General features: G+C 47.3%; 1 protein-coding gene across 8 annotated transcripts in view; it reads right to left on the minus strand.

Moving 5' to 3' along the window:
- Positions 1 to 27,057, minus strand: part of fam184ab (family with sequence similarity 184 member Ab) — a 94,078-nt gene that overhangs the window by 51,856 nt on the left and 15,165 nt on the right. For 6 of the 8 annotated variants that reach the window (XR_010013747.1, XM_063002428.1, XM_063002429.1 and 3 more), the window contains 3 exons: positions 8,063 to 8,494; positions 4,672 to 5,094; positions 1 to 115 (listed from right to left, as the gene is read on the minus strand). The exon at positions 1 to 115 is cut by the window's left edge and continues 21 nt beyond it. Coding sequence is in view for 7 of the 8 variants with exons in the window: in XM_063002428.1 (XP_062858498.1) it covers positions 1 to 115; positions 4,672 to 5,094; positions 8,063 to 8,494 (970 nt within the window). In the remaining variant the exon portion in view is untranslated. The remainder of the gene's footprint in view (positions 116 to 4,671; positions 5,095 to 8,062; positions 8,495 to 27,057) is intronic. The other 2 variants (XM_063002430.1, XM_063002435.1) reach the window with 2 other exon arrangements.

Here is a 27,057-nt window from a genome sequence, read left to right on the forward strand (position 1 = left end):
TAGCTTGCTGTTGAACCCGGTCTCTGGTGGCTTCCAGCTCACACTCGGCCTCCTTCTGTCTGATCGCCACGATCTCGGCGTCCTGCGTCACCTCGTCCAGCTGCTTGTGGAGCTCCTGCACACATACACACACACACGTTATATACACACATGTTATATACACACACACGATATACACACATATGTTACACACACACACGATATACACACATGTTACACACACACACACACGTTATATACACACATGTTACACACACACATACACACACACACGTTATATACACACATGTTACACACACACACACACACACACACACGTTATATACACACATGTTATATACACACACACGATATACACACATATGTTACACACACACACGATATACACACATGTTACACACACACACACACACGTTATATACACACATGTTACACACACACATACACACACACACGTTATATACACACATGTTACACACACACACACACACACACACGTTCTACACACATGTTATATACACACACACGATATACACACATATGTTACACACACACACGATATACACACATGTTACACACACACACACACGTTATATACACACATGTTACACACACACATACACACACACACGTTATATACACACATGTTACACACACACACACACACACACACGTTCTACACACACGTTATATACACACACACGATATACACACATATGTTACACACACACACGATATACACACATGTTACACACACACACACACACGTTATATACACACATGTTACACACACACATACACACACACACGTTATATACACACATGTTACACACACACACACACACACACACACGTTCTACACACACGTTATATACACACACACGATATACACACATATGTTACACACACACACGATATACACACACATTACACATACGTTATACACACAGACACACACACATTATGTCCTGGGTTCGATTCCCAGATGGAGTTTGCATGTTCTCCCTGTGTATGTGTGGGTTTCCTCCGGGTGCTCCGGTTTCCTCCCACAGTCTAAATCCATCCAGACACTAATAACTGTCCTGTGATGGACTGGCGGCCTGTCCGGGGAGTTTCCTGTGCCCCGGCCGGTGAATCAGACCCACCGGGACCCTGACCAGGATAAAGCAGTGGTAAAACCGACCATAAAGGAATAAGTAACGTTCCTCTCCCTCACCACCCCGTCCAGCCAATTTCCTTTCATTAATTAATAACGATCACATGATCCGGCTCGTTTTTTCCTTTTTAATCCCTCCAAATTAATTTCTTGCACCCCCCCCCCCCACCACCCCACACGTCCCCCCTCCGTCGTTTTTTTTTTCCTTATTGCCGTCGTGTCATCTCCGCTTCCCCTCGTTCCTCTTCATAAACTCTTCCTCCCGTGTTCCCGAGCGGGAGCTTCGTCGCCTCTGATTGGACGGCTGTTATAAGCACTCGGTGCTCGTCACCACGCTGGGAGAACACCGTCTGAACCGCGGCGGTATTTTTAGGAGACAATCATCTCACACCGTCAAAAGAAAGAAAGCTCGCCTGGTGCGGCGGTAAATACGCAACCGGCAGGGTTCCAGTCCCGAGCGGTGCTGTACTAGTAATCGAAAGGTCAGTGGTTCAAGCCCCACCACTGCCAGGATGCCACTGTTGGGCCCTCGAGCAAGGCCCTTAATCCTCAATTGCTTAGACATACACTGTCACAGTATCTCCCATGCTCTACCATGCAGCCACTGTTGGGCCCTCGAACAAGGCCCTTAATCCTCTCTGCTCAAGACATCACATGAAAATCTTCCTCCCCTTAAACAGAACAGAACCAAACAGAACAGAACAGAACAGAATAGAACAAAACAGAACAGAACAGAACCAAACAGAACAGAACAGAACCAAACAGAACAGAACCAAACAGAACAGAACCAAACAGAACAGAACCAAATAGAACCAAACAGAACAGAACCAAACAGAACAGAACCAAATAGAACCAAACAGAACAGAACCAAATAAACAGAACAGAACCAAACAGAACAGAACCAAACAGAACAGAACCAAATAGAACCAAACAGAACAGAACAGAACAGAACAGAACCAAATAGAACCAAACAGAACAGAACCAAACAGAACAGAACCAAATAGAACCAAACAGAACAGAACCAAACAGAACAGAACCAAACAGAACAGAACCAAACAGTCAAACAGAACAGAACAGAACCAAATAGAACCAAACAGAACAGAACCGAACAGAACAGAAGAGAACCGAAAAGAACAGAACCAAACAGAACAGAACCAAACAGAACAGAACAGAACAAAACAGAACAGAACCAAACAGAACAGTGAAACAGAACAGAACCAAACAGAACCAAACAGAACCAAACAGAACAGAACAGAACCGAACAGAACAGAAGAGAACCGAACAGGACAGAACAGAACAGAACCAAACAGAACAGAACCAAACAGAACAGAACCAAACAGAACAGAACCAAACAGAACAGAACAGAACCAAAAAGGTATAAATCAGATGGAGATAAATCCGGACTATAAGCGTCTCTCAGTCTCTCAGACACGCCCGATTCCTCCTCCTCCACCCTCACCGCTTATAACCACAATATACACGTGAAAGGAGCTGGGTTCCATTCCCAGGTGAAGGGATCTGGTTCACCTGTGTGGGTTTCCTCCCACAGTCCAAAAACATGCAGGCAGGATAATCAGAGACACCAGGAATTAGATTTAATAAATGAATGAATGAATCCTCAGTCAGGAGTGGAGGTCTGCAGCAGTAGAGAGGAAATATTACTGGGGAATTGGATATGACTAGATTGGAAGGAAAATGGGAAGGGACATTCATCACACACACACACACACACACACACACACACACACACACACACACACACTTACATGGCAGTAAATAATGAGCAGTCACAGCAAAATAAAACCATTTTGCTGACCACAAAGCCACCGATCACCAGAGCGTCCAGTCAGATAAACTGGTCTCTGGTTCAAAAGTATGTGGACACGACCGTTTCAAGACCATGGGCGGTGATATGGAGTGAGGCTTTCCACAGGATTTTGGAGTGTGTGTGTGGGAACATGTGCCCAGACGAGGAATCCTGGCCTGACACCTATGGATCCATAGGTGTTGAATAGGGCTCAGGGCTGCAGTCATGCTGGAGGAAAAGTGGACCTTCCCCAAACTGGGGGGGGGGTGTTCAAATATGCTGAAATATGTTAGGATCCACCCGTGTTCCCAGTGCAGGAATGTCCCAGAATGGCACAGGACCCCGGGGTAGATTCCGGACCTTAATAATTGAGACGGGTGTCCACATATTTTTGGCCATACGGTACTTCTAAGCAATCTGTTCAATCCTCTCTGTATTCATTGGAGCGCAGATGTCCCCCCCCCCCCCCCCGTTTTAATTACGCTCATAAATAACACCTCCCGTAGTACAGCCCAAATCCAGCACGAGGACCGAGGGATTAAACTAAAGAACTGCTCATTTATTACAGGGTGACTTTGTTTTTAAACGCAGTTTAAGGCGACCATCTGCCTTAGAAGTGTAGCGGGACGGGCGCAGGATCAAACACGCAAATGCAGCAGAGATTAAAATGCAAACCACACACACACACACACACACCGACACTGAGGTGTAATTAAATGTTGTACTGGTTAGTTATTCTGTATCCGTGTGTTTATCCATCAGGGGACTTACAGCCCAACGCAGCCTCCGCCACTGACACGTGCAGCGCTTTCAATTAAATAAATAAATAAATAATAAGTAGGTACACTGATGTTATTAGGAAGAGCTCTCACATACCTAATGCATGTTCATTAATTATGGTTAGCACGTTCAGGACTCGGCTACTGTTGAAAATCTACCTTCACGGCACTAAAACAGTTCTACCAACAGGTGGCGCTGTGATAACTATCTGCCATCAGCCGGCCTGTCGATTGGCTGTGTCTGTAGAGGGCGGGACAACGTGATTGACAACAGGATAGGGGTCAAGACAACAACAACTGGCTGTGAGTCTGTATTGTGTTTGTAAGGGGGGGACACACGATTGGCTGTGCGTCGATGGGGGGGCAACGACGATTGGCTATGAGTCTGTAGAGGGCGGGACAAAAGCAATGACCTACATGTCTGTAGGCGGGACAAGAGCGATTGGCCGTGTGTCTATAGGGGGCGGGACGACGACGATTGGCTGTTAGTCTGTAGATGGTGGAACAATGGGATTGGCTGTTTATTTGTAAGGGGAGGAACAACAACGATTGGCTGTTAATCTGTAGGGGGCGGGCCAACGTTGACTGGCTGTTTGTGTGAGGAAAGGACAACGATGATTGGCTAGGAGTTTGTAAGGGGGCGGGACAACAAATGACTGGTTGTGACTCTGCAGATGGTGGAACAACAGGATTGGCTATGAGTCTGTAGAGGGCGGGACAACAGTTAAACTGGAATCCTAGTCAATGGGGCAATTGGGGTTGTTCTAGGGAGCCTGCACAAGGGGCATCTGATCACGATGGCAATGCCCTAGCAGGTGAAAAGAAGCGATCCGAGGTGGGGGTGGCGGAAGCGAGCAGAGAGAGATTTATTCCAATTGGATATGACTAAATTGGACACAATACAGACATGGCGGGATGTTCTGGGTTACCTTGATGTTGCTCTCGGCGCCGCTGAGTGTAGCCTGCAGCTTGTGCGATCGCTCCTGGCTCTCCCTGGCCTCCTCCTGCACCCTCTGGAGCTCGGAGCGGAGCTTCCCCAGCGTCTTCTGCAGCGCCGCCTCCTGCGCCTGGAACTCCATCCTCAGCTCGGCCTCGGTCTTCTTCCAGGCCAGCAGGTTCTCGGCCGTCATCTGCTGCGTGCGCTTCATGGCCTCCAGCTCGCGCTCGTAGAAGGCCTGCGCCTTGCTCAGCTTGACCTCGTACTCCTCCACCAGGCGCTTCTTGTCCTGCTTGAGCTCCTCCGCCCGCTCGGCCAGGGCCTCCACCTCCTGCTTGTGGAGCTGGCTCAGCTTCTCCTGGTCTTTGCTGTAGTTGGCGTTCTGGCTCTGGTGGGATCGCAGCAGCTCCTGGACCTGCACAACGAGACCCCGCCGGAGGAGTTAAGTGCTGACACACGGCTGTCCCGACCACCGCCTGTAAGGGCTATCGGAAACCAGGGGGGGCGAATACTTATGTACAGCTGATATTTCAGACAGGTTATATTTGGGGCGTCACTGTGGCTCGGTGGGTAGCACTGTGGCCTCACAGCATGAAGGTCAGGGTTTGATTTCCAGGTGGGGTGGTCCGGGTCCTCTCTGTGTGGTGTTTGGCATGTTCTCCCCGTGTCTGTGTGGGTTTCCTCCCACAGTCCGAAAACAAAGCAGTCAGGTGAATGTGTGTGTGCCTGTGTATAAATGTGTGTGTGTGAGTGTGTGTGTCTCTGTGTATGAGTGTGTATGTGTGTATGAATGTGTGAGTGTGTGTGTCTCTGTGTGTGAGTGTGTGTGTCCTTGTGTATGTGTGTGTATGGGTGTGTGTGTCTCTGTATGAGTGTGTGTGTGTGTGTCTCTAAGTGAGTGTGTATGTGTCACAGTGTGTGTGTGTGTCTCTGTATGAGTGTGTGTGTCTCTGTGTGTATGTGTGTGTATGTGTGTGTACGAGTGTGTGTCCTTGTGTATGAGTGTGTGAGTGTGTGTGTGTCTCTAAATGAGTGTGTGTGAGTGTGTGTCTCTGTGTGTATGAGTGTGTCCTTGTGTATGTATGTGTATGAGTGTGTGTGTGTGTGTGTCTCTAAGTGAGTGTGTATGTGTCACAGTGTGTCTCTGTGTGTGAGTGTGTGTGTCCTTGTGTATGTGTGTGTACGGGTGTGTGTGTGTCTGTATGAGTGTGTGTACGAGTGTGTGTGTGTCTGTATGAGTGTGTGTGTATGTCTCTAAGTGTGTGTGTATGTGTCACAGTGTGTGTGTGTCTCTGTGTGTGAGTGTGTGTGTCCTTGTGTATGTGTGTGTGTGTCTCTGTATGAGTTTGTGTGTGTGTGTGTGTGTGTGTCTCTAAGTGTGTGTGTGTGTGTGTGTCTCTGTATGAGTGAGTGTGTGTGTGTGTGTGTGTGTGTCTTTGTGCATGAGTGTGTGTGTGTGTGTGTGTCTCTAAGTGAGTGTGTATGTGTCAGTGTGTGTGTGTGTCTGTGTGTGAGTGTGCCTGTGTGAGTGTGTGTCCTTGTGTATATGTGTGTGTGTCTCTGTATGAGTGTGTGTGTGTGTGTGTGTGTGTGTCTCTAAGTGTGTGTGTATCCTAAAGGTGCACAGACACACCACTAACAATGCGTGCAGGGCAGAATTAGGCCGATTTCCACTAATTATAAACATACAGAGAAGAGCATCAACTTCTGGAAACATCTAAATGAGAGCGACCCCCAAACTTATCATTATAAAGCCCTGAAACACCAAGAGCTGAGCAAACATACCAGTCCCCTCATCCAACTGGTCCTGAGTCACTGCACCCATACACCACTAACACACACAGACACTCTAATAACACACACAGATACACCACTAACACACACCGATACACCACTAACACACACAGATACACCACTAACACACACAGATACACCACTAACACACACAGATACACCACTAACACACACCGATACACTAATAACACACACTAACACAATAAAGACTCAGGAACAAGAGAAATCTGTAAACCCAATTAGAATAAACCAAATTACACAAAAACTCAGAACTAAATATCTGAATTATTGGGAAACTGAAACTAAATCTCAAAGTAAAATGCAGTGTTATTTATTATTTGTTGTTATTTATTATTTGTTGTTATTTGTTATTTGACCCTAAACAGACACTACAGTGCAGCAGATTATCTGAGCACAGTATCCGACCATAAAGTAAGAAACACCCTGACGAGGTACAGACTGAGCGCACACAACCTGGCCGTGGAGACGGGGCGACACACCCGGTCCTGGCTGCCCCGGGAGGAGAGGTCGTGTCAGCACTGCACTCTCAGTACAGTAGAGACGGAGCTGCACTTCCTCACCCGGTGTACCAAGTACCACCACGTCCGCTCCCAATTCTTCCCTAAATTTAATAACATCATCCCCAACTTTACCTCCCTCCCAGAACCCGACAAACTGCCCCACCTACTGGGGGAGCACAGAGAGAGCTGCACACTAGCAGCACTCTATACACACACCTGCCACCAGGTGAGGGACAGTGGGTGACCATGTCCCATATACACATACACACACACACACACACACACACACACACACACACACAAACTGATTGTTTTACTACCTCATTATTGTAAATATTATAATTTTTATTGTTATTATTTTTGCACTGTTTTTATTAATATTTTATTCTATTTTATAATATTTTTTGCACATGTAACTGTTCTGTATATTTTTGTTCTTTCTTATTTTTATTGTTATATTTCTCTGTAACTTGCTTTGGCAATACGAATGTCATTATTTGTCATGCCAATAAAGCTTCGTTTGAGTTTGAGTTGAGTGTGTGTGTGTGTGTGTCTCTGTATGAGTGAGTGTGTGTGTGTGTGTGTGTGTCTCTAAGTGTGTGTGCATGTGTCACAGTGTGTGTGTGTGTGTGTGTGTGAGTGTGTGTCCTTGTGTATGTGTGTGTGTGTGTCTCTGTGTATGTGTGTGTATGAGTGTGTACGAGTGTGTGTCCTTGTGTATGTGTGTATGAGTGTGTGAGTGTGTGTGTGTCTCTAAATGAGTGTGTGTATGAGTGTGTCCTTGTGTGTGTGTGTGTCTCTGTGCATGAGTGTGTGTGTGTGTGTCTCTAAGTGAGTGTGTATGTGTCACAGTGTGTGTGTGTCTGTGTGTGAGTGTGTGTCCTTGTGTGTGTGTGTGTGTGTGTGCTCTCCAGCACCTCCAGGGACAGGCTCCAGCACCCCCCGCGCCCCTGATCAGGATAATGAGCTGATCACTTATTTAAGGTGGTGGGTTTCCATAGCAACAGAATACAGTGTTAAAATGGTAATATCATTCGGTGTACCGGTGTCGGCGGGCGTGGCTCGTACCTCCTGGCGGTGGGCGGTGCGCAGCTCCTCCAGCGCCTGCCTCTTCTCCTGCTCGAACTGCGCCTGGACCTGCGCGAAGGCCCTCAGCTTCTCCTCGAAGGAGCGGCGCATGTCCTCCACCTCGCGCGACATGCTGACCACCCGCTGCGTGTGCTGCGCCTCGGTGCACAGCTGCATGTCCTCCACGCGCTGGCGGTACGACTCGAACTCGGCCAGCGCCTGCCGCTTCATGCGCTCGTGCACCTCCATGGAATCCTCCAGAGACTGGATGCGGCGCTTCAGGTCCAGCTCGTCGCTGATCTTGCTCTTGTACTGCATGATCTTCTCGCGGGTCTCCGAGAGGATCTGCTGCACCTCCTCCTCGTGGGCCTCCTTCAGGGTCTGGATGGCCGCCTCGTGCTCGTCGTTCTTGGTGTTGAGGGCATAAATCACCTGGTGGGGAAAAAGAGGACGGAAGGTGTATCGAGTAGCAGCAACAGTTTAGGGAAGGTCCTTTTCTGTTTCAGTATAAAGAAAGGCTCCAGTGAAACTCCAGCGTCCTGCACAGAGCTCTGAGCTCGGCCCCACTCAACATCGACCGATCGATCGGAGCCGGACACAAATCCCCACAGACACACTACAAAGTCTGGTCAGAAGCTTCTCGGAAGAAGCGGCTTCTCTTCTAGTCGGTTTGGTTTTGAAACGAGACGTCCAACAAGCTCACGCTCGGGTGTCCAAATACTTTTGACCGTATAGAGTATCACATAAAGAGCGGTCATGTGACTCATTGACTTGTAAGTCTGAAATATGTGGACGCCCCTTTGAATGACTGAGCGTCCTGCACAGAGCCCTGAGCTCATCCTCACTCAACAGCTCCGAGATGAATCGGAACATCGACCCATCAATCAGTGCCCAGCCATAGAAATGCTCTCATCTTTTGACTAAATGGGCACCGATCCCCACAGACATACTACAAATGAGCGGATAAATCCTTCATACCTGCTTATTCAATCTGTGTTAAATTTAAAAAGCCTCTTTGTCGTCCCCTGTTGTAGAAAGAACGCCACGCTGTGATTGGTTAAAGTAATTTACTGACGGAACAATTTCAAATGACAGTAAAATTGACCAATCGTATCGTCCTTCTGAATGGGCGGGGCTTTGTTAGTGCTGACTTTATGACGGGTTCCACCCGCTGTCGTAGCTGTAATGATTTCTGTCTGTAGAGTCGAACTCGAGCTGAACTTTTTTTAGTGCTAAAGCGAGCGCTGGCTTTACTGATCAGAAGATTGTAGGTTTAAATCCCGGCAACTTGTCAACCCTCAGTCGCTCAGCTTAGTTGTGAGCAGAGGGGAACAATCAGGGTCATTTAGATCCTCAGAGAGGGCCTGAGATTTTCCTAAAATAATATAGTATATATAAAAAATAATATAATATAATAATGTACTTTATTCCACCAGGTGGGGTGACGTGTGCCCCCTCAGAACTGAAACGGTAACGAGTTCCTTTACTCAGGAGGTCGTCAGGATTTGCTGGACAGGAAAAGTAAAATTTCGGTAAGAATCACGGCGCACCCGTGAACGACGCTGATGTTATGAGCACTGTGTTCCAGCGTGGGATTGAATTGTCGTGAATGACGGGCCATTACAGATAAACAAGCCGCTCACCGGAGGATGAGAAACGGCACCAGCGCATTAGCAGGAACGCGGGGGCCCGGGCGACGCGACGCGCCCGTGAACGTGAATTAAGAAAAAAGAGCGGAGAATTTCATGAGCGCGGCGGAGCGAGCTAATTACAGTAATTATATTCGCTAAGCTGTGCGGCGCAGGTTTATTCTATAAGGTAATTAGCTGAGCTCAGGAAACTCTGCTTTTGACTAAAAATCCATAAGTTGACTTTTTAATGAGATGAAAACTTTACATTCTCTCCCTTTATAATCGATAATATAATTAAAAATACCGTTCTGAGGTCTGACGAGGCATCCGGCATCAGTACGGTTAAGTAAAAGGACACACCCGTACAGTTACTGGGATGTGTGGTTCTTCTCACCGGTACAGTGGCCCTCGTTACTGGACTGGGTGATTATTACACACGTTAGAGTGGGGGCGCTCAGTGAATTCCTGATAACTGCTGCAGTTACGCCCTCTGCTGGCTGATCGATGGTGCTGCACAGAGACGGGGGATAACGGAGATCAGTGCGTGACTCGGATCTCCGTATGAACCCATTTAGTGCAGGTGAAAAGAAGCGGCCGGTGCTGCACACTCCTCACTCAGGAGTGTCCGGCCTAGTCCGGACTAGTAATCGAAAGGTCCCTGGTTCAAGCCCCACCACTGTTGGGCCCTTAAGCAAGGCCCTTAACCTCCAATTGCTTGGACTGTATACTGTCCCAATGTTGTAAGTCGCTTTGGATAAAAAGCGTCTGCTAGATGCCGAAAATGTAAATGTAGAGGGGAAATACCATCAGGGAATCGGATACGACTAAATTAGAAGGAAAGCCGGAGGAAAGACCCAGTCTAAACGGGTGTCCTGATCTATCCACTTGTGAAGGTTTACGGTCTTGATTTGACAGCTACCCGGCGCACCTCATGAGAACCCCAGGAGTGCGGGCGCTAGTTGGCATCCTGCGCCGCGAGCGCGTCGCTGACAGCGAGGACTGATCCGATTTCCCGCCGCTTCCTTCTTGTGTCTGACATGACGAGGTCAGAAATAGAATTCCACTAGTCAGGGTCAGATCTCAGCTCTGCCACCGGTCAGCTGGGCGCCCCCTAGTGCCTGCAGCGGACACGATCGGCCGCTAGTCTGCTGGGAGGAAAAAGACGGGAATAAAAAAAAGTGGGCGGGGTTTTCGAGGCTGGTTAGTAGCCCGAGGAACGTGGAGATCAGGGCGTGACTCTCCCTAAGGAGACCGACCTCAGGCGCCGATCCACCGATAAGAAGCGGTCGTGTCAGAGGGAGGGCGGGTCAGGAGAGTATACCCTCCTCGTACACCATCGGGGTCTCCAGCAGAGGAAGAGGAACTGGCTACGACTAAACTAGGAGAAAAAAGGAGAGAAAGATCCTGAGAGCGTATAAAACCGCTGGGAGTCGGGACGGAAGCCGGGTTCATTAATTATCCGTCTCATCCATGAGCTGCATAACAAATCAAAAGGACGTCCAAAAAAAAAAAGATCAGCGAGAGCGTCCATTATACTGCACTGTAGGAGATCAGGAGGATGATCAGGAGTCCCTCAGGGGCCCGGCGGGGCCCGGTTCCACTGGAACACTGGGTCTAAAGCAGGAATATCGCTGAGATTCAACCCTGGACACCAGCAAAAGTTTAATGGAAAGACAACTGAATGAATAAATGAATGGATGAATGGTTGGATGAACTGACTGATTGATTTATTGATTGATTAATATGGATGAATAAATAAATGGATGGATGAATGATTGATTAATATAGATGGATGGATCAATGGATCAATGGATGGATGAATAAATAAAATATGAATGACTAAACAGATGAATGAATGGATGAATAGATTGGTAAATGAACAGATGGATAAATGAATGAATAGATGAATAGGTGAATGAATGAATTGATGGGTGAATGAATGCATAAATTATTAAATAAATGGATGAATGAATGATTGATTAATATAGATTGATGGATTAATAAATAAATGAATGGATAAACTGACTGATTTATTAATGGATTAATATGGATGGATAAATAAATAAATGGATGAATGATTGATTAATATAGATGGATGGATCAATGGATAAATGGATGGATGAATGGATAGATGGGTGAATGAATGGGTGGATGATTAGATGGATGGGTGGATGAATGGAAGGATGTATCGATGGGTAAATGAATGAAAGGGTGGATGAATGAATAAATATGTGGAAGGATGTATCGATGGGTTAATGAAAGGATGAATGAATGAATGCATAGATTAATAAATGAATAGATGGGTGTATGAGTGAATGGATGAATGAATGGATGAATGAATGGATGAGAACACCAAGGCGATCATGGTCGTGGTGGGTCCTTATTTACCGTTATCACCGGGCGCAGTGCTGTAACAGAAATTCTCTTTGGGCTTTGGATACGTCTCAGTACGTTCATTCATTCATTTTCGCTCGGTTCACAGAAGCGCAGGCCGGTGAGGATCTGAACCCTGTTCCAGAGAGCCGCGCTGCACCCTAACAATCCTCATAACCTTTCAACAAGGACGTTCAGAACAGAGGAGAACCGTCACCTAGCAACACACATCAGGAACCGAACCCGCTCCTCTGGATTCAGCTCAGAGCGCACCACCACTAACAGAGAGAGCTAGCGCACCGCGACGTCCAGATTCATGCTAACTCAGATATACTAGTACTGTCCATCCATCATTCATTCATTCATTCATTCATTAATCCAGTCATCTATTTATTCATCCATTCATCCACCTATCATTCATCCATCAATCTATTTATTTATTCATCCATCCATCCATTCATTTATTAATGCATTCATCCATCCATCATTCATCCATCCATTTATTTATTCAGCAATCATCCTGCGTCCATCCATCCACCATAAATTCATAATTCAATTATCCATCCATCATTCATCCATCTATCGTCCATCCATCCATAAATTAATTATTCATCCATCACCCATTCATCCACCCATTTATTCAATCATCCAGCCATCCATAAATTCATTAATTCATTCATTCATCCATCATCATCCATCATCATCCATCATCCATCCATCCATCATCATTCATCTCTATCATCATCCATCCATCATCATTCATCTCTATCATCATTCATCCATCCATCATCCATCCATCCATCATCATTCATCCATCATTTATCCATCATCATTCATCCATCATCATTCATCCATCCATCATCCATCCATCCATCATCATTCATCCATCATTTATCCATCATCATTCATCCATCATCATTCATCCATCCATCATCCATCCATCCATCATCATTCATCCATCCATCCATTCATCCATCATCATTCATCCATCATCATTCATCCATCATTCATCCATCCATCATCATTCATCCATCCATCCATCCATCCATTCATCCATCATCCATCTATCATCATCATCATCATCATCCATCCATCATCCATCCATCCATCATCATTCATCCATCATTTATCCATCATCATTCATCCATCATCATTCATCCATCATCATTCATCCATCCATCATCCATCCATCCATCATCATTCATCCATCATTTATCCATCATCATTCATCCATCATCATTCATCCATCCATCATCCATCCATCCATCATCATTCATCCATCATTTATCCATCATCATTCATCCATCATCATTTATCCATCATCATTCATCCATCATCATTCATCCATCATCATTCATCCATCATCATTCATCCATCCATCATCCATCCATCCATCATCATTCATCCATCATTTATCCATCATCATTCATCCATCATCATTTATCCATCATCATTCATCCATCATCATTCATCCATCATCATCATTCATCCATCATTTATCCATCATCATTCATCCATCATCATTCATCCATCATCATTCATCCATCATCATTCATCCATCCATCATCCATCCATCCATCATCATTCATCCATCATTTATCCATCATCATTCATCCATCATCATTCATCCATCATCATCCATCCATCCATCATCATTCATCCATCATTTATCCATCATCATTCATCCATCATCATTCATCCATCCATCATCCATCCATCCATCATCATTCATCCATCATTTATCTATCATCATTCATCCATCCATCATCCATCCATCCATCCATCCATCCATCATCATTCATCCATCCATCCATTCATCCATCATCATTCATCCATCATCATTCATCCATCATTCATCCATCCATCATCATTCATCCATCCATCCATTCATCCATCATCCATCTATCATCATCATCATCATCATCATCCATCCATCATCCATCCATCCATCCATCCATCCATCATCATTCATCCATCCATCCATTCATCCATCATCATTCATCCATCATCATTCATCCATCATTCATCCATCCATCATCATCCATCCATCCATCCATTCATCCATCATCCATCTATCATCATCATCATCATCATCATCCATCCATCATCCATCCATCCATCATCATTCATCCATCATTTATCCATCATCATTCATCCATCATCATTCATCCATCATCATTCATCCATCCATCCATCATCATTCATCCATCATTTATCCATCATCATTCATCCATCCATCCATCCATCATCATTCATCCATCATTTATCCATCATCATTCATCCATCCATCATCCATCATCATTCATCCATCCATCATCCATCCATCCATCATCATTCATCCATCATTTATCCATCATCATTCATCCATCCATCATCCATCCATCCATCATCATTCATCCATCATCATTCATCCATCATTCATCCATCCATCATCATTCATCCATCCATCCATTCATCCATCATCCATCTATCATCATCATCATCATCATCCATCCATCATCATCATCATCCATCATCATCCATCCATCATCATCATCATCCATCATCATCCATCCATCATCATTCATCCATCATCATTCATCCATCTATCATCATCATCATTCATCTCCATCATCATCCATCCATCATCATTCATCCATCATCATTCATCCATCTATCATCATCATCATCATCCATCATCATTCATCCATCATCATTCATCCATCATCATTCATCCATCTATCATCATCATCATCATCCATCCATCATCATTCATCCATTCATCCATCATCCATCTATCATCATCATCATCATCATCCATCCATCATCATCATCATCCATCATCATCCATCCATCATCATTCATCCATCATCATTCATCCATCTATCATCATCATCATTCATCTCCATCATCATCCATCCATCCATCATCATCCATCATTCGTAAATTCACCCAAATTCTATTATTTTATTAATATATTAATGTATTATTTTATGAATAGAATTAATATCAATTATTTATTTGTATCTGTATGTGAATCGTCTTTGATCTGAACAGTTCCTCTAAACACAGACGCTCTTGGTAGAGACGACTAATCCTTCAGCCAGTATCTGTTCAGTTAAGAGGACGTTCAGGTGACGCAGTGGTAAAACACACGATTGCACACGATTGGCTGTGTGTCTGTCAGGGGCGGGACAACAGCTGGAGGTTCAGGATCCCAGCGCTGGTGCATGAGTGGAATATGCATTAGCGCCACCCGGGTGCCAGGGGTGAAACTGTTTAACACGCCTGGGTGCTGCAGCCTGGATCCAGATAGATGTTCTGATGATTAGAACCACGTGTGGGTGAGGAGAGTCTGATGGAGCTGAATTAGACGACGTTGATTTATTCGCTCCTGTGCCGCTCACGGCTCGTGCAGGAAGCATGAAAGGTCGAGTCCCCGGGTGGAGCCTCACGGGTGCCACATCAGACCTTCCTGTCTGTTTACCAAGCTGCCCTCAATGTCCAAAAGAGAGCAGAACTGACTGAGGGGCGTTCTGAACACCACATACACCCATCAGCCATAACATTATGACCACCTCCTTGTTTCTACACTCACTGTCCATTTTATCAGCTCCACTTACCATATAGAAGCACTTTGTAGTTCTACAATTACTGACTGTAGTCCATCTGTTTCTCTACATGCTTTGTTACCCCCTTTTATGCTGTTCTTCAATGGTCAGGACCCCCACAGGACCACCACAGAGCAGCTATTATTTAGGTGGTGGATGATTCTCAGTACTGCAGTGACACTGACATGGTGGTGGTGTGTTAGTGTGTGTTGTGCTGGTATGAGTGGATTTAAACACCGTGTCCACTCACTGTCCACTCTATTAGACGCTCCTACCTAGTCGGTCCACCTTGTAGATGTAAAGTCAGAGACGATCGCTCATCTATTGCTGCTGTTTGAGTCGCTCATCTTCTAGACCTTCATCAGTGCTCACAGGACGCTGCCCACGGGGCGCTGTTGGCTGGATATTGTTGGTTGGTGGATGATTCTCAGTCCAGCAGTGACAGTGAGGTGTTTAAAAACTCCAGCAGCGCTGCTGTGTCTGATCCACTCATACCAGCACAACACACACTAACACACCACCACCATGTCAGTGTCACTGCAGTGCTGAGAATCATCCACCACCTAAATAATACCTGCTCTGTGGTGGTCCTGTGGGGGTCCTGACCGTTGAAGAACAGGGTGAAAGGGGGTAACAAAGCATGTAGAGAAACAGATGGAGTACAGTCAGTAATTGTAGAACTACAAAGTGCTTCTATATGGTAAGTGGAGCTGATTAGTGTAGAAACAAGGAGGTGGTTTTAATGTTATGGCTGAGCAATTGAGGGTTAAGGGCCTTGCTCAAGGGCCCAACAGCGGCAACCTGGTAGTGGTGGGGCTTGAACCAGCGACCTTTTGATTACTAGTCTAGTACCTTAACCGCTAGGCTACAACTGCCCTCCTGAGATTGCAGCGTTCTAGGGCAGAACTAGTTGACAGGAACGAACCTTCACTAAACGAGTGCCACCACGTTTGAAGCAGTGGGAATGGATGGAACCCTTAAAAGGCGGTCGGGTGGCGCAGCGGAATAACATCCATCAGCCTGAGTTCGAATCTCGGCGGTGCTATCGGCCACCCGGGCATCCACACAGACATGACTGTTAGTTCTAAGAGTGTGTGAACGAGATACTGGACTAGCAATCAGTAGGTTGCTGGTTCAAGCCCCAGCACTGCCAAGTTGCCACTTAACCCTCAATCGCTCATAAATCGTGTTCAGTCATAACTGTGATTGGCTTTGTATTCGTGACGTGACACGGCCCCCGGCGCCCACGAGGGGCCCGATGAAGAGCGCCGCGCGTCGTCTCTCCTTTGAAGTGGTCCGAGCTTTCATCTCGCTCAGGAATTCGGCGGAGGAGCCGAGCGTATCCCGATCCCGAAAATCAGACGTAGGTCCTCCGTCGGCGGGCGGCGACCCACGCGGTTCCGGCTTCTCTCCGTCAAAGACTCTCGATCGCACGCGCGAGCCGTGTGCCCGCTGTCCATCGCCATGGTAACAGCATCATACTGGGTTATTTCGGTCTGGGTTGCGGTTAGCGGTGGGAGGAACGTGGTGGGTTCGAGCTCGGCCGTGTGGGTGCGATGGAGATAAAAGCCAAGCTGGTACAGATGCCCGAGCTCAGATCAGACATAATTATTGGCAGTTTAGTCGTAGCCAGTTCCTCTTCCTCTGCTGGAGATCCTGATGGCGTATCCTGTCACGCCCTCTCTCTGATGTGACCCGTTCTTATTCGCCCGTACTTCGGTGGATCGGTGTGTGAGGTCGGTCTCACTCATGGAGAGTCATGCTCTGATCTCCACGTTCCTCTACTAGCCCACTTTTTAGTCCCGTCATTTCCCACCCAGCAGACTAGTGCCAACTAGTACACGTGTTTTTTTTGCAGCACTTACAGTACTGTGACAGTATATTGTCTAAGCAATTGAGTGTTAAGGGCCTTGCTCAAGGGCCCGACAGTGGCAACCTGGCAGTGGTGAGGCTTGAACCAGCAACCTTTTGATTACTGGACAAGTATCTTAACCACTAGGCTACAACTGCCCGGTCAGACACGATTTAGAGCAACGTATCCTGAGTTACGACGAGTGTTGTAGGGTGCTAGACTGACCTGCCTGCGGTCCAGCAGACCTGACTTTCTTTTTTTTACCTTTTATTTTAATCTAGTCATTTTTAATTCCTCTACCACTCGTACTAACCCCATGCTGGTCCAGGAGAGAGTCCACTACTCGTGCTAGGGTTATGACCAGACGGCGAAAACCGTTCGGTTAGCGTGGCTCAGATCCGCTGCGCCGCTCGAGCGCCACCGGACCACTTTCATTCCTTCAATCCAATCACTTCAGTAATAAACGTGTTTTTCTTTTAAAACTCCTTTCCAAACTTCTGCTTTCGACGTCAGACTCCGACCACGCACCAGGGGTCACGCCGCCCGAGCGTCGCGTCACGCCGCTGGATATGCTTTACGCTATATTTAGCCCGGCGTGGGTGGACTGTAATTGCACGCTGTATGGAAACTTAAACTTAAGGATTCGAGAAGATTGGCGGCTCTGACCCTCGCGAGAAGAAGGAGAGAAATGAAGAATAGCTAACTCTGGTTTTACTCCCACCCTGTTCCGGCTCGGATGTTCTAGCAGCCTGTGATTAAAGACGCGCCGAGATCGGTTAATTAAGCTGTTAATTAAGATAGAGGTACGCTCGCGATCGTTAACCTGCTCGCTAAATTAGCTCTTAAAGTTCTACAAACTTTTATCTGAGTAAAACTTCTGATGATGATGATGATGATGATGGTGATGATGATTGGGCATTTCACACCCACTTCATTACAGCCGCCTGAACGTGAAATCTAGACAAATTTCTACAAATCTACAAATTTCCCAAATTTCCCCCTGTGGGATAATAAAAGCTGATCTTATCTTATCTCAAACAGAGAAAGATCAAAGCGTTTTAATAATCTGCTTCATAAAAACATGAATAGCACCCGGGTGCACCTGTAAAACACGCTGGCATACCAGCGCCGACATCTCCAACTCACGAGTTTGAATCTCGCCGAACAACGATCGGCTCGTCCGAGGGTGGGAGTGCCAGATGGTTCTGATTTATCATAACTGCTGCAGTTACGCCCTCTGCTGGCTGATCGATGGTGCTGCACTGCACAGAGACGGGGGATAATAGAGATTGGTGTGTGATACAGTTACAAATGCGCTCGAGTGGCGCAGTGATCTGTAATGGACTACATCTATCCACCAGCTGGGCGTCCGCACAGGCGGGGCGGACAAAGGTGGAGGCCAAATCCCTACGACAGATTGGCGCCCAGTCCAGAACCTTTTTGGACCCCCCCCCAACCCAAACCTCCCCGCCCCGCCCCGCCCCATCAACCCTCGCACAGAAACCATGGCGAAAGCTCTTGACAAGCTAAAATATCATAATTAACGTTGTGCACATCGTACATACGAGGCAATTTTGCTGACTGAAATATTTACTTCAAAAAGGGCAGTGATAGCTCAGTGGTTAAGGTACTGGACTAGTAAACAGAAGGTTGCCGGTCAGGGCCGGCGCTAGGGGGGGGCTGAGGGGGGCATTGCCCCCCCAAATTGTGTCTTTGCCCCCCCAAGCAAAGCAGTCCAGAACCGGGGCTAGGGGGGGCTGAGGGGGGCATTGCCCCCCCAAATTGTGTCTTTGCCCCCCCAAGCAAAGCAGTCCAGAACCGGGGCTGTTGCCGGTTCAAGCCCCGCCACCACCAAGTTGCCACTGTTGGGTCCCCGAGCAAGGCCCTTAACCCTCAATTGTTCATCGTGTTCCGCTCATTGTGTAAGTCGCTTTGGATAAAATGGCTGAGCCTGTTTCTGCGAGCACGTTATAGAAATTCGTGGTTGAATATCGGTTACAGCTAGTCGATAATCGTGAGCGGTACTTGCTTTAATGTAGATGAGAGCAGATTGCTATGGTGACTGTTTCATACGGGAGCAGCCGAAAGAGAAAAAAAGAATGATGATTATAAAACAATGATAATTATTTGCAGCTAGAACAGGCTCTACTCCTCTTGTGTGAATTTGTGCTCATCTGGTTAGAGTTGTTTGTGAGTTCAGGCTTTGCTGTCAAGGTTTTAATGTGGCTCTGTCCAGGCCAGAACTCCCTTGGTTTGTGCACTGGGGTACAATCCTGCTAGAATAGACAAGGGCCTTCCCTAAACTGCTACTTCTGATATACACTGCATCTCTAATTAGTGACATTTAATAATACAGCAAGAAATACCTGCAGGCACGTAGCTACTCACCTGAATTTCATATTTAGGAGGGGTGTCCACATACTTTAGACTTTCGACCGAGCCCTCATACGGGCGGAGCTTCAATCTCGACCTCCACCCGACCCCCAGGTCCACAGGGACTCGACCGGGCCCTACGCCGCATTTCGGAAAGGTCAAGAGCTTCGCCAAGACGTGCTGCGCTTTCCCCAAAAATGTCAAATCGGTCGTCAGCAACCCCTGCACCCCTGTGAAAGGTAGCACACGATGCCCCTTCCGCCCGCTCGGAAACGCTGGGCGCGCGCCAATCTACCTCCTGCGCGTTGCTGACAGGCGAGAGGAAACCAGGCGTGTTCAAGAACCGTGACGAGACCCGGGTTCGAACCCAGTCCCGAGCACACGCACACACGGGCGCTGGCACGTGCCGGATGCCCATTCATCATCCGTCCCTGATCGTTCGGCCGTGAAATTGGCCATGAGGGGTGATCTGGGACAGAAATAGGTTCTCGGCAGCTGCCACCATCTGCACCCGCGACACACACACACACACACACACACACACACACGCCGTGATTTATTATGCAGAGATAGTAAATAAAACACGGCGTTACGGATGCGTGGCACAAGTGGCACACGCTCATATTTACGCTCCATCTTCAGACGTCTTAATCCCAAACCGGGATTATAATCTGGATTATTATTGGCGACGGTGCTGTCGGCCGGTCGGGCGTCCACAGAGACACTATGGCTATGTGTCAGGCTATACCTGAATGAACGTGAGCAGGGTGGCATCGGGAGGGACAGCCAGCATAAAACAATCCACTGTGGATGGATGGGCATCTGTCCGGGGTCCTGAGGATCCAGGGTTCGAATCTTAGTGGTGCTATCGACCGGTCGGGCGTCTGCATGGACATGATATAATTAGGAGCTACCTAATGTTGGAGGGGGTGGATGAAACAGGCTAGCCATCGGGAGACGCACTTGTCAGTGCGCTCTTAGCGCAGGTCCCAAGCCCGGATAGAAATAAAAGGGTTGAATCAGGAAGGGCATCCGGGGTATAAACTGTGCCAGGTCTGGTATGAGGACCAGATCCACAAGGGCGACGCCTAAATATACGAGCAGCCGAAAGTGATCAGCTGATTTAGGAGTCCTGGTCAGGGTCGGGAAACAACAGACACAAGGCTGGAATACCCTGGACGGAGCGCCGAACCATCATAGGGTTTCTGCGACCCCCCCTCAGTCACAAGATATGTGTAGATGCCCGACTAGCCAGCAGCTTGCGTAATCGACCCCTGTGCCACCCGGGCGACACGCTAAGTCTGTCCTATAGCGAGTAGCAAAGACCAAGAAGAGCAGGGAACGGTTCCGGAGGGTGAAGATCTGCGAAGATCATCGCTCCAGCACACAGAAGGACACACTCACGATGGGATGAGTGCACTCATGGATCAAAGCCATATTAGAGCTCCATAATGGGGTCTGAAGCATATCAAAAACCCATCAGGCCGCTCCCGTCCTCACTCCAGGGAGAAACAGATCTTCGTTTGGACGGTGCTCGACCATCAGGGTGCTCGGCCATCCAGAAAACCAGGGCAGGAGAAATGAAGTCGCTTCAGCAGCAAACTCTAACGTGCTAGCCCAGCGTCGCGGGCCGGAGGAGCCGCTGAGTTTAAGACTTAAGACAGCAATGCCGTCCTGAGTGTGGACTCTGTACGTGGTGCGGCTCTCTGTGAGCTGTATGAGACTGTACAGTACGCATGGCTAGGCTCTCCTTGGCCAGCGTGGAGGTGGTGCAAGCGGCGGAAGAATGGTAGAGTGGGAACTGGGCATGACCAGATTGGGAGGAAAAGGGGGGAAATGCTTAAAGAAACACAGAAGGGTGTCGGGGTACCGTGGTCCAGGTTTCAGACATGTACAGTCAGTTCGATTTAGGATCCATAGGGCGAGGTATGTGAGAAAAGCTTTATTGACCAATTTAGTCATGTCCAATTCCCTATTAAATTTGTGACCCCTGCTTCACACACAAAAACTACACTTGCCGAGGAGCCCTGCAGTCTAAGACACGCACCTCACTTCTGGACTAGGATACTGGACTAGTATTAGTTCAAGCAAGTTCAAGACCCTCCGCTGCCGATCGGCCACTGTGGGGCCCTTGAGCAAGGCCCCTAAAACCTCAGCTTGAATAAAAGCATCTGCTAAATGGCATGGCTGTGTAAAATGTAAAAGTGTAAACATAAATGACCGAACAGTGGTCCAATCGGAAGCAGCACCAAGGAGGTGTCTAGCAATGATACCACGAATAGCTCAAATCCGATCCGGAAGGTTGTGGGTTTGAATCCTGACTCTTCACACTGCCACTGTTGGGCCCTTGAGCAAAGCCCTAAACCCTCAACGCTCTGTCCCCAGCTTCTAAACAAATTGGGTGTAAACTAGGGATGTAACGATACACTCTACCCACGACGAGATACGATTTACGATACTGGGTTCACGATACGATTTTTTCCCGATTTTTTTAAACAAAATGAAATTGAAGTTTCCTTTTATTATTTCTCTTAAAAAATAAAATAAAATCTTTTTATTTATCTAAATAATGAATGCCCTTTTATTTCTGAGGGAGGTACAAACTATGCAAAACAATGCTTACTGTGTACAAAACAGAAATGAAATTTTAAAACAAATCCAACATTAAATAAATAAATAAATAAAACAAATAAAGAAAGTATCCTCACATTAATACATTTGGCTGGAAAATTCCGAACCTGGCAACCCTGTAGTGACGTGAACCAGGCGAGGTGAATACCGCCAGCTCCCTCTGCTGTATAAAGTGAATATCGATTCATCTTAAATGAATAATCGATTCGAATCGAATTCGAATACATCCCTAATGTAAACAGCAAATAAACGCATCCCATCGGCCACAGATTCTATACGTTATTAGAAGGCCGCGCTCAATAAAGCGTCCATAGGATTGCAAAGCTATTCTTAAAGCTCTGAGACTCTAGCGAACCACAGCAAGGACCAGTGTGCATTTACATCGTCCTACACCCCCGAGAAGAGGGCGTGTCTAAATCCTTAGCTCCCTTAAAACGCTCCTACTGAGGTTCTTAATTCTGAGTGATGATCTGACTGAATGACGAGGGAGCGTCCGACGCCTCCTCAGCGCTGAAGATCAATCCCAGCATTCAGTGCGGCACGACTAAAACTACAAACACGGTGGACGAACGGAATGCGGAGCAACCAACAGAGTTCTTTTCACATGTAAATAAATTCTGGTTGATGTGTAATCTGTATAAAGGTGTAATTATACGAGAGTGGGTTTATCTGTAAATTGGGGCGTCAGGGACGGTTCGAGCGTTTTCGCTACACGGAGGGAGACGTTAGCCGGCGTGCTAGTGGGGGGTTGACGGCCCAGGGCTAACTGTGTTAGCTTAGTAAGTGGAGCGTCTAAATAATCTGATTTAAGCTCCAGGTCTTACTAGAATCCTCTCTACTGAGGAGCTGATCAGGTAGGTAGTAGGGGAGCAGCGTGGGTCACCAGGTTAAATTTAACAGCAGCAATGACTTATGGGTGAATATGTAGGGAGTTCTTCCAATGGGCCCCAAAGGTTAAAAATACCAGGAAAACATGGCATCTATGGGAGAGTTCAGGGTTCCTAACCACATAAGAACATAAAGACTTGTCCTGGATGACGTGCCAATGAACGATCATATTCATAAACATCTCAACCTGCCTTATTGCACTGTGGTTCATTACAGTCCCAAAAAAGATTTGCAGCTATTAACGGATCTGCAGAAGCTTTGATCGGTGGGTGATAAGACTCCCTTGGCAACTTAAACAAAATCACCCTGCACGTCTTTAGCTAACTCTCACCATCCGCTGAGGGATGGCACGGAGTCGGAGGCCGTTTGCGAATTGCCGATCGTTAGCGGTAAAAATGAGACGCCAGGCAGTGGGAAGCTCTGGCACGGCTCACGGTTAGAGGAGCGCGGACCGAGAAACAGATGTAAGGAGCACAATCCCGATAGTTTGGGTGGATGAGTCGAAAATGATTTACCGCCCCCATCTCACTCAGCGGAGCTCGGCGGCACGGTGCCGCTTCGTAGCGGGATCGACTTCGCGCCGGGCTATAAATAGTCCTTGAGGTCTCGGTTCCGTTCACGAGCACCAGCGCCTGTGATTCTGGACCCGGAGAGGGGCCGGAAGAGCTCCGAGTGAACGGGGTCTCCGCTGCTGACGGGGTCGTTTGTTCGGGTTTAGCTGATGAGCTGGAACGATAATTTAAGAATATACATAGATCCTCTACGTCGACCCGCCGTCATTATGGAATCAGGCCTTCATGAGAAGTCTGTACGCCCGGGTTGGAAGGAGGATTAGCAGCAACTGCTGTGGATTCATCAGCTGCACCTTCACGCTTCATTACATTTAGATCCGGTGCCTGGTGAGGCCATTAAAACTCGCTGGATTCATTATTCCTGCTGCTTTAATAGCTGGAATAACTTCCTTCAAGGTGATTGGATGGCTCTGGGAACCAGGGTTCAAATTCCCAGCTGTACTATCAACCGGTTGGGCTTCTACATACAGACACGATTAGCTGCCTTCACACACGTATGAACTCGAGTGACTCCCATTCTTAATCCACAGGGTTTAATATGATGTCGCCACCCTTTTCAGCCATAACAGCTTCAACTCTTCTGGGAAGGCTTTCCACAAGGTTTAGGAGTGTGTTTATGGAGTTTTTTGACCATTCTTCCAGAAGCGCATCTGTGAGGTCAGACACTGATGTTGGACGAGAAGGCCAAAGGTGTTCTATCTATCGGGTTGAGGTCAGGACTCTGTGCAGGCCAGTCGAGTTCTTCCACACCAAACTGGCTCATCCACGTCTTTATGGACCTTGTGCTTTGTGCACTGGTGCGCAGTCATGTTGGAACAGGAAGGGGCCATCCCCAAACTGTTCCCACAAAGTTGGGAGCAGGAAATTGTCCAGAATCTCTTGTTATGCTGAAGCATTAAGAGTTCCTTTCACTGGAACTAAGGGGCCGAGCCCGACTCCTGAAAAACACCCCCACACCATAATCCCCCCTCCACCACGCTCTACACTCGGCACAATACAGTCAGACAGGTACCGTTCTCCTGGCAACCGCCAAACCCAGACTCGTCCATCGGATCACCAGACGGAGAAGCGTGATTCGTCACTCCAGAGAACACGTCTCCGCTGCTCTAGAGTCCAGTGACGGCGTGCTTTACACCACTGCATCCGGTGATGTAAGGCTTGGATGCAGCTGCTCGGCCATGGAAACCCGTTCCATGAAGCTCTACACACTGTTCTTCAGCTCATCTGAAGGCCACATGAAGTTTGGAGGTCTGTAGTGATGGACTCTGCAGAAAGTTGGTGACCTCTGTGCACTATGTTCCTCAGCATCCGCTGCCCCGCCCTGTCATTTTACGTGGTACCACTCGGTGGCTGAGTTGCTGTCGTTCCCAATCGCTTCCACTTGGTTATACCTGCACTGACAGTCGACTGTGGAATATTTAGTAGTGAGGAAATTTTACCACTGGACTTGTTGCACAGGTGGCATCACGGTACCACGATGGAACTCACTGAGCTCCTGAGAGCGACCCGTTCTTTCACTAATGTGTGTAGAAGCAGTCTGCATGCCGAGGTGCTCGGTTATATACACCTGTGGTCATGGAAGTGATTGGAACACCTGAATTCAATGCTTTGGATGGGGGAGTGAATACTTTTGGCAATATAGTGTATGTTTGGGGTCTGGGGTGGGGGGGGATCTGTCGATGGTTGAGGCCCCTGCGATGGATAAGCGTCCTGTGCCCAGTTATTCCATTTACGCTTTTATCCAAAGCGACTTGCAATTAGGAATACAATTTGAGCAATTGAGGGTTAAGGGTCTTGCTCAGGGGCCCAAAAGTGTTAACCTGGTATATGTGGGGCTTGAACTGGCAACCTGCCACATAAAGCAACATAAAGCAGATCTGTCGACTGCACGTTCTGCTATTTAATCACATTTCTTTATTGTTTTCGCTTTATTATATTCAGATCTGGCGACTAAAGAGGTCATTGAAGCACATCAGGACGGAATGAATGCCCAGTTCATAAGCCGGGCAGTGCCAAGTGGCAGGAGAGCCTAAAGCAACAACAACACACAAACCCAGCGAACAGATGATGATGCTTTCAATCAACGCAGCACCGAGGAATCCTTCAGGCAGTGGAGTGTGAAGCTAAGCGCTAACTTCAGTGCAGCGTAAACATAAAAGCTGCTAAACTGAAGGAGACGGCGGGTGATGGATGTGGAGATGAGAACAAAGTAATAAATAAGTTTGATGGAGATGCATTTTTCCACGTCCAGGGTTGAGATTCAAACCCTGAGAGCTCAGGAGCCCAGTGCTGGTGCGCTAGTGGAATGTCCCGCCGCTACACCTGGTAGCTCGCATTAAAGATGGAAAGATCGACTCTGCTGCACAGAATAATCGGACGTTTCGGAGATACCTCAACCCACTCGTCTGGCCGTAGCGATTTTGCCGGGCATGTTTCAGGGATGGAATCATTTTGACTCAAAGCGTTCCGACTGAAAACAGGGGGGCAGAAACGAGCATTAGAGGAGTGAACCTGAGTGAACGAGGCTTTGATGTTGGGCGTGTCCTGACCTGTGCTGATACCCCGTCTCCTGTCCTGTCATCACCTTCACGTCATGAGGAGCTCAGAGAGAACGACTGCAGGTAACTGTGGGGGGTAACAGAGCTGATGAACGACAAGCATTCAGATCACCTGAGAGAGCCTGGGGGGGGGGGGGGGGGGGGGGGCGCTGTCAGAGGAGCAGTACAGGAGTGTATACACTCACACCAGATTACTACTGCAACTAGTACTGCACTTACTACTATTACCATTATCACTACTGAAACTAGTACTGCACTTACTACTACTACCATTATCACTACTGCAACTAGTACTGCACTTACTACTACTACCATTATCACTACTGCAACTAGTACTGCACTTACTACTACTACCATTATCACTACTGCAACTAGTACTGCACTTACTACTACTACCATTATCACTACTGCAACTAGTACTGCACTTACTACTACTACCATTATCACTACTGCAACTAGTACTGCACTTACTACTACTACCATTATCACTACTGCAACTAGTACTGCACTTACTACTACTACCATTA

This window comes from Trichomycterus rosablanca, chromosome 9 (genome assembly GCF_030014385.1).
Source record: "Trichomycterus rosablanca isolate fTriRos1 chromosome 9, fTriRos1.hap1, whole genome shotgun sequence".
Taxonomy (NCBI): Eukaryota; Metazoa; Chordata; class Actinopteri; order Siluriformes; family Trichomycteridae; genus Trichomycterus; species Trichomycterus rosablanca.